General features: G+C 49.3%; 1 protein-coding gene across 1 annotated transcript in view; it reads left to right on the forward strand.

Moving 5' to 3' along the window:
• LOC142042083 (alpha-2-macroglobulin-like protein 1) overlaps window positions 1-5,853 on the forward strand; it is a 29,740-nt gene extending 23,887 nt beyond the window's left edge. The window contains exons 27-35 of the mRNA XM_075051587.1: window positions 1,464-1,626; window positions 2,273-2,490; window positions 2,659-2,874; window positions 3,373-3,497; window positions 3,875-3,965; window positions 4,393-4,461; window positions 4,681-4,783; window positions 4,876-4,917; window positions 5,575-5,853. Coding sequence (XP_074907688.1) covers window positions 1,464-1,626; window positions 2,273-2,490; window positions 2,659-2,874; window positions 3,373-3,497; window positions 3,875-3,965; window positions 4,393-4,461; window positions 4,681-4,783; window positions 4,876-4,916 — 1,026 coding nt within the window. The 3' untranslated portion in view covers window position 4,917; window positions 5,575-5,853. The remainder of the gene's footprint in view (window positions 1-1,463; window positions 1,627-2,272; window positions 2,491-2,658; window positions 2,875-3,372; window positions 3,498-3,874; window positions 3,966-4,392; window positions 4,462-4,680; window positions 4,784-4,875; window positions 4,918-5,574) is intronic.
• Window positions 5,854-8,987: the final 3,134 nt, after the last annotated feature.

An 8,987-nucleotide genomic window follows, 5' to 3' on the forward strand; every position in this document is an offset into this window, starting at 1 on the left:
GAACAAACCAGATTGTTTATATTGACTGGAGAAACAAATGGCGTGTTGTAGAGGAGCAGTTTCTTAGCCTGTGCATGACTGCTCCCACGGAGGCTAAATACTTCTCTACGGTATGCACTTAGGACTGCTATTGTCAACACCAAGAGGAGCACACTGAGTGTGAAAACACTTGCAGTACAGTGGCACCCTCAGTTCTTGTGTTAGTTTCACCAGAAGACACCAGAGCCAGATGGGTTATAATATGTCACGCTGTTCCTAGACAAAGTATTAAAATGTATGATAACTGTCCACACTTCTCAGGTGGTACATCAAGTGTTTTCACTTGAAGTTTGGTAGTTGTACAAGCACTAGTGCTGTCACTTCCATTTTAACTGTCTGGGAGAGTGAGAGATTTAAGAAGGGAAAGGAATAATAATAAAGGAGCCTCTGAACAAATTAATGAACTTGCTGTAATCCCTACTTAGCTCTATTCAATTACAGAATAGAAAGGTTACTGTGGTGCTTGCACTTATTACATTTAAGAGCAGCAAACAGAAAAGTAGGACTTACTGAAATTATGGAAGCTTAGCTTAGTGCTTCTGCTGGGCTTTAGCAAGAGACAAGCAACCAAAAAGCAGCAGTTGGATCCTGGGACCTTTTCGTACTCCATGAGTAGATACTAGGAGCATTTCTGAGAGTTGGTGACTGCATCCAGCACTAATATTCCACTGTCTAGAGAGGACAAAGATGACACGGGCATTACCTTTTCTCTTTCCTAGAAGGGAAAGAGGTGAGGAGCATGTCACATGTCAGAATAAATCTTAAATGTCAGAATAAATCTTAAATGTAGCCCTTGTGTGATCCTTACTGTACTTAATCAAGAGGCCACTGGGAGAGGGGAAATCACAAAGTGCTGTAGATGCACAGATGGGACAGGCAACCACTGCAAGCCTTTGGCTCGTGTTTGGAATAGCATAGCTGAATGCCAGGATACAATGCTGCTGAGACCAGTGGGTTTGCTGCCTCCTGCCAACAGCAGTACTGCTGTTTCAGGGGAAACTGGAAATGCCAGTGACCTTGTAAGGCACCGCAGAGGTGAACTGAACACAGTAATCTTGGTCAGCAGGCTGTGCGCAAGCATTTGCAATTGTGTGGTTTTGCTCTTGTTGTGTTCAGACTTGGAAAGTAAGACGTCGTGGTGTTGTTCCAGCGGTAAGGGCGTTCATTTCATTGAGAGAGCACTGCTGAAACCTATGACCAGCTCGGGGGGGGTCTGTCAAGCACTTTGCAGTAAGGGCTGGAGACACTTTTCACTGGTGCTGCAGTGATAGAAGAGGGCAGGCTCGAGCACAGAGACACCTGGGTGAATGTACGGGGAGTTTTCTGTACCGGCATATGCTAATGCATCCTTCTGCTTGTGTCTCAGTGTTTGCCTGCCTCATGTGTTTGTCTGTGACCAAGACCCATGTAACTCTTCTCTGTAGAGTACGGTGGTGCGCAAGGCTCTGGGCTGCATCGCTCCTTCCCTTCCCAAAGCTGCCAGCACTTACACCCAGGCCCTGCTGGCCTACACCTTCGCCCTGGCTAAGGACTCTCAACGCACGCAAGAGCTACTTGATAAGCTTGATCGAAAGGCAATCAGAGCAGGTACGGGAACCTCAGTGCCAGGTGAACATTAGAGAAGGGACGAGTGACCTTTCTGAGCCCTTGGTTACATGCAACCTGGAAGGACCATACCTTTACCCTCTAGGTCCTTCACCAAAGAGAGTTTTTAGACAGCCACTCCATGAACGCAGGGTACGTGCTGGCACTACTGTGGTGTGGGTGCTGATTTCCTTCAAATCTCTCGCCCTTTTGTGGTGCCCCAAGTGGAGGTTCGGCTCTGAGAGAAGCGGGCTTTCTTATGCAGGACTGCAGAGCGCCAGAGGGGGAAGCAAGCTGGCAAGCTGCCCCGCTTCTTGTTAGTCCCTGACCCCCAGGACTGGCTCATGGGTAGCTAGCTAGTATGAGGTAGCTAGAGGACCTGGCAAACAGGACGATGGAGAAGTTGGACATCTGGGATGTAACGTGTATGCAGATTATTGGCATATTATTTTTTGTGTATCAGCTTGGTGTGTAATACAGGGTGTTGGGTGTTGCAAAATACATGGGATTGCAGTTGACCCAGTGATGCGATGACCCAGCCAAGAGGTATTACTCGATGGTCTTGGCAGACACAAGCCACTGTGCCTCTTAGGCCTCAAGATTTCTTTCCTGACATCCCTCAGTGTCATCTACTCCCTTCCTTTCCCAGGTGGGCAGATCCACTGGAGCCAGACCTCATCCAAGCCCAGACCCAGCACCAGCCCTTGGTCGCAGCCCCTGTCTGTGGATGTGGAGTTGACAGCCTACGTCCTCCTGGCCCTGCTCTCCAAGCCAAATGTCACAACGTCAGATCTCACCACAGCCTCTGGCATCACGGCCTGGCTCACCAGGCAGCAGAATGCCTACGGAGGGTTTGCCTCAACACAGGTAACTAACTCGTGGCCGGGAAAGGGGATCTTGCTTGAGGAAGAACCCTGCACAGTATATGCGAATGCTTTGAGGAGAGGAGTCCTCATATACGGAGGTCCTCAGGACGGTGAGTTCGAGTGTCTTTAGGTCTTGGAGCTGCAAATGTAATTGTTTCTTCCTTTTCAGGACACAGTAGTCGCCTTGCAGGCCTTGGCTAAGTATGCAGCACTGACATACAGCACGAAAGGCTTTGCAGAAGTGAGGGTGAGGTCCCAGAGAGGCTTTGGGAGGAAGTTCCAAGTCTCCTACCAGAACCGGCTGTTGGTGCAGGAGGCGGCACTGACAGAAGTCCCGGGCAAGTTCTCAGTGCAGGCCCACGGCAGCTGTTGTGTCTTTACCCGGGTACGTTGCCACGGACCCTGCTGTGACAACCCTCTGCTCATCATCACATCAAAACCAAAACTCTCTGTTGCAGCTCTATGCAAGGAAATGTGCATTAACAGTGCTTTAATCCCAGCCTGTTTCCAATGCAATAAATCTGTGTGCTGGAGGAGACTCAGAATGTGTCCAAATGTGAGGACAGTGATGCTTCCATGGCTCTCAGAGTATTGGAGGATGGAAATGTTGTATAGTGGTCCCACTGCTGTGTGCCTGACTTGCACGGTCTCAAGGGGAAGGGTGAGGAGAAGGAGCCCCAGCTGGAAGGATCATGGCAGGTTTCCAGTTTGAGTGACCTGTGTCCTGGGTGCTGGGATGAGTGTGCTCACTGCATGTGGTTTATCCAGTCACTGCCTGCGATCCATATCTGAGGATTAGAGTAGTCAGTGGAAAAAAAGGTATGATAGATGATATTGAACCAATTATCCATGTCTTATTCTGCCTCTTTGTCTCTCCTTGCAGATGGTGCTGAGGTACAACACACCCTCCCCCCAGGTCTCCACATCCTTTGCCTTGCGAGTGAAAACCGAGCCAGTCAATTGCACCGAGGATGATACACACTCTGTTACTGTCTACGTCCATGTCAGGTGAGTCTAAAGACATTGCCCCACTTGGGAAGGAAAGTCAGGCATGGCTGGAGAGCTGAGGGGTGCTTCTTGGCCGCAATGGAGGCACCAGGCAGTTTCAGCAGAAGGTCCAGATGGAAGATGGAGAAGGAAAGATACGAGTGTCTCTGGGGATGGGGAAGTGTTTCCAAGGGCTTTGGTTCATGCTAGGGAAAGGACTGCAAATAGTCACCTCGGACTGGGGATGCTCAAAGCAGTGTAGCCATCATCTGCCCTCTGAGAGAGGGCCTTTGCCCTGGTCCTGGCTGGGCTGCCTGGCGCAGGGTCCTGCACGCAGGGTATGGTGGTGGAGGGAAGGGGAAGCTGGGAGAGACTCTCTTTTTGATTTTCTCCCCCAGGTACACTGGGAAGAGATCCACTTCCAACATGGTGATTGTGGAGGTGTCCCTACTGTCTGGATTCGTCCTGGCTCCAGAATCCAGGATGTCTGTAAGAAGCCTGGAATCAGGATGGTGGTGTGGTGCCAGTGAGACCATCTATGCCCAAGGAGAGGGGGAGGTTGCATAGGAAGGTGTTGCCTGTCTCCCTCTTGAGCAATCTCACCATCTGCCCCACAAGAAACATGAACACATGCTGTTGGCTCTCTCTTATTGCCTTGAGGATGGTGATCCTTCTGGGCCGATTTGCTCGGCATATCCTTGACAGCTAAGTAGCCTAGGTTCCTGTCCTTGAGTTTTGCAGGAGCTGAGTGGCCCTGCAGAGGGAGATCAGCCTGAAGGGGTAAGAGCCCAAAATAATTTTGGAAGCGAGTGAATGAGAACCTGCCCGCTCAAGCTTAGATAAACCTTGTTGGGATGCCTCACGCCTGCTTTTCAAAAGACGCAACTAAATTGCTTCCTCTGCTCTCCTGTCCTAGCTGCAGCATTGGCACTCTGTGAAAAGGACTGAGAAAACACAAGGAGGTGTTGCCTTCTACTTGGACAAGGTACGCGTGTGCTACTAGAGAAGCTGCAGGAATGGAGGGCAGTGGCAGAGATGTGTGGAGAATCCAGGACTGGGCTAGCAGAGCAGGATATTCAAGATTCATCTTGAAGTCCTGCCTATGACTCTATGGAGTTGTTATTGCCTATCAGTCGGATCAAATTTAGGTGAGGAATAAAAAGAACAGCTCATAAGTGAACTGTCATTTGCTCCTCTTCCCCAGCTGAGCCATAAGTCCGAGACATATGTCCTGCATCTGGAGCAGGAGATTGGGGTGACCAACCTGAAGCCAGGCCATGTCAGGGTCTATGACTACTACCATCCAGGTCAGTGTGGAACCGTGGGGTGCCAGGGCTGTCTGGGTGTTTGCAGTTGGCTCTGTGCAAGGATAACTTAGCTGTCTCCTGTCCTGTTGCAGAGGAGCAGGCCCTGGCTGATTATAATGTCTTCTGCATCTGAGGTAGGTGTGAGTCCCTTCCTCAGAGCCTGTACAGACCTAGCAGCCTTGTGATGTTTCCTCGGCAACTCAGCCACCTCTCTCTGCCCCGTAGGAGCCCTGTGTATCTCTGATTCAGCATGTTCCCTTCATCTAGGACTGTATCTGGAACTCCCTAGGCTTCCAGGAACTTTAGTCTCTGCCCTCTGTTTTCTGGACTTTGTAATGTAGTCTTTGCTGGATTGCCCTGTAGGCTGGGCACGAAGCGATTAACGTGTCCATGCTGTGCAGGACTAGTCATGCGCATTTTCTGGGACTCTGTGCAGGGCTGTCTGGGCTGCTATAGTTCATGGGTCTGCCTGCCAGCTGAGTAACAATGCTCATAGATGGTTTGCAGTGTTCCAGAAGAACTTGCAAGCAGAATTCATGGTACTAGTTTGAGCTTACTCTGCGTATGGAGAGTCCCTCTTTCTGGGGAGGGGCTGAGGTAAAATAAGGGCACTAGATCAAACCAGAAAAAATGCTTTCCTTCAGAGTCCTTAGTGAGAGCCTGGGCTCCCTAGCTGTTAGCATCCCAGAGTTCGTAATTTGGGTCATATTATTTGCTGGCTGGGTTACTCCCTCTTCCTGCTTTCATTCCTCCAAGGACTTGGTCTGCTCCCTTACTGTCCACTGTTTCAGCCTGCAGGGATCCCACTAGTGCAAGATGCCCTAGGGACAGCAGGGCTGCTGCATTATTGCTTCTGGTATGATGGGGCATGCATCACCTGGAAAGTCACTTCTCAGTGGGCTGAGGCAAATCTCAAGTTGCATTTCAGGACTAAACCCAGCCCAAGCCATCCTGCTCATCCTGACAGCCATTTCCTGGTAAATTCTTTGGGGTGTCTGATTAATTCTGATTGTTTTAATCCAGGGATTTTCTTGCTTGTAAAAAGAATGAAAATAAAATACATATTACAAATCTGGGTACTGCGGTGTGTGTTTGGACTCTGTGACAGAGGATGGATGACCTTGGAGGAGAGAGCAGAAGTAAACTCTTCTAGAGTGTATCTGAACCGTGTGCCTGGCATTAATTTCTTCCAGCACTGGATTCCCCTGCAGCAGCATCATGCAGCCATGGGTGTGGGGTGAGGACTCCTAGCCCTGCATGGTGACTGCTCCCACTGAGCATCATCTACTGCACACAGCTGTAGCTGAGCAATAAGGTCTTGGCTGATTCTGCACTTGACATAGATGTAAATCTACCCTGCTCTGTATCTCTTAGATTAGCTTTTGTCCTCCTAGCATAGTGTCCTGGTTTCAGGAAGGGAGTAATTTTAGTTTCTGCACCTCCTATAAAGCTGGATCTTACACAGGACAATTCAAACATGAGTTGGCAGGCAGGGATGGTGCCCCAGGCTTGAACCATCACCCCTAATGAGCTACTGGAGAGTGAACAGGATCTTTGTCACATAACAAGGAGATGCAAGGGCAATTCAACAACCAAAACCGTATGTCAAAATTCAACGTCTATCACTGCTTTTTGAAATCAAACCTCACGATTTAAGGAACTCCAGCTCGTGATCTGGGATCTTCAAGCTTGGCAGTGCTACGTCCCTGGACAGACAGGTAGGTCTCCACAGACCCTCGCCAGAGCTGGCTGCGAGAGTGTGATGGCTAAACCCAAAGTCAGGCTTAGGAGTGGAAGGTTGGGGCGGGGGGGGTGAGGGTCTGGATTTGGCTACAGCCCTGAAAGGTCTCTGGACCAGACCCTGCAGCAAGGCTGGGATTTGTGGTGGTTTAAAGGGAGGGATTTGGAAAGTGTGTTTAAATTTCAACTTTGAAGTTCCAGAGTAACTCTCAGTTCTCAGCAAGTCCCCTCCGTGAGGCAAAGACACAAGCATTGCGAGTTCTTTTGGTTAAGAGCACTCTCCATAATGCACCGAGGAGATCTGCCAGCTTGGCAGGCTGCTGAAAGCCTGCTCCGTGCTCTGTGTGCAGGTTACCAGGACCAGAATGAATGCATAAATTCAGCACAGCAGTTAGGCGTTACCAGTGCCCTGGGCAGTGCCAGAAGTGGCTGCGCTGAGGTTGGCTTCATTCCAGGCGTCACTTTCTCCCTCCTGCACCTTTATTTAAACAGGTGCTTTTTCCTTCTCTTTATTCAATTTCCTCAGCAGGCCGTGAGCAATGCAGAGCCCAACGCTGCAGAACAGGATTTTTGCCAGAATACTACTTTCTCTGAAGCTTTTTAAAAAAACAACTTGGCAGATACTGCAGCTTTCTTTGCAAATGTTTCCTCTCCCCCTTGCCTTTACCTCTGGGAATGGCTGTCCTTGCTGATACCCAAAAGCAGGACTGGAGCTGGTCAGGCCTGTGCCTGGTATTGGTACTTAGAGAGCACCACTGGCTAGAGCTTGGGTTCTTGCAGAGAGGGAGGGACCCCACTTACCACTGCCACCACGTTCTTACCATCTGTTTTGCAGTGCTTAGCAAAGCACAGGCAAGAGGTCTGATAAAAGTCCCTGGAATAGAGGTTTATTGGGCAAGCAACTGCTGTAGTGGTCATACATACACATGTATACTCCTTACTGACCGCAGGAGGGGTAGCTCATGCATGAGCCCAGTATTGCAGGAGTTCACACACAAAAAAACCCCACTCGCACGCGTATGTGTACGCACACTCTGTGTAAAAATTGCACTAGTGACATTTTTTACTCAATATCCATCTCAATTCCTATGCCTGCTTTCTTAACATCTCTTCTGGGTCCTTCAAAATGTTATTTCTTGGACTTAAACTGTAGTACCTGTGGTGTCTGGCTACTAGAGAGCATTGGGAGGGAGGTGGCTGTCTTCCAGGAGAATTTAAAGATGGGGAAAAAACCCCTTGTACAAAACACATTGATTTTTTTGTGGCCTAAACTTCCCCCTCTCTGCTTAGAGCAGGAGGTGTCAAACATCACACTCATGTGTTTATCCTTCACGAAACTGAGAGGCTGCGGTGATCCAACCTGGAATCTCGGTGGTGCGTGTGCTTGTATCTAGCTTGTGATCAGCTCCGCTGCTCGAGCACCGAGGATTGCCTGGCTCCGGGGACACAAATCCAGCCTCAACTCCTTGTGTGCATCTTGACAGTCTCTGGGCCAAGAGATCGATGGGTCTGCGGGCTGGGGAAGGATCTCGGCACAGGTACCGTGTGCCCTGCCACAAGTTCCAGTGGGTGCAGAGCCCTGTGAAGAGGTGCTCGCTTCCCCAGTGCCTCCTGGCCACGAGCAACTGGTCACCATACCGGTACTGGGAGATGGAGATGGGGCTGACTCAGATGAATCACGCACACCAAGCCCGCGACTTCGTTTTTTGCTGCTCCAACATTTATTTCATTCTGCTTCATTGTCTGGGTGTTGGATTGGGTTGATTGCTCAGGATGTAGGTTTTTCAATCAGTGCTAAGTCCAGGACTTCGGAGGTATTTATGCATCCACTCTCACAAAAAGGCTGCTGGAGTCGGTAGGAGCCAGGACCCTCAACACCTTTGCCATCGTGAGCCCCTGTGCTGTTATGAGGGATCTGGCTGTCCCCAGGAACCGCTGTGGATCTACTGTGAACAAACAAATGTCAGCTGGGATTGTTCAGCAGGCACTGCCTGTACTTTTTGAGACCCACGGAAAGAAATGAAGGGCAGCCTAGTGTCGGAGAGTGATTCATGTTCTTGCTCCAGTTCCTGTTTGCTTGTTTATCCAGGTGCACTCGAACCTTTTTCTCAGCCATTGGCACCAGCAGCTCTGAGCTGAACAAAGCCTGGGGTGGGGAGAAAAAGGAGAGAGGATTTGTATCTGCCTAGTGTGTGTGTGTCTGAGTGTAGCCCCAAACCCTACTTTCCTTGTTATGCATCAGTCTTTTGTAAAGAAAAGGGAAATATTACTAGGCCCTATGTATTTAAGAGCTCAGTTTTGTACTGGAGGATAAATTAAGTAGTGCATTTTGATATGAAATGGCTGTTACGCTAAAATAGAAGAACTTATTTTAAGAGTAAGTAGTTTCAAGAATCAAATTTTCTTTTCAATTATGGTAGGATACTCAGGGAAAAGTTCAGTATAATCAGTAGACTAACAGATA

This window comes from Buteo buteo, chromosome 19 (genome assembly GCF_964188355.1).
Source record: "Buteo buteo chromosome 19, bButBut1.hap1.1, whole genome shotgun sequence".
In the NCBI taxonomy this organism is placed as follows: domain Eukaryota; kingdom Metazoa; phylum Chordata; class Aves; order Accipitriformes; family Accipitridae; genus Buteo; species Buteo buteo.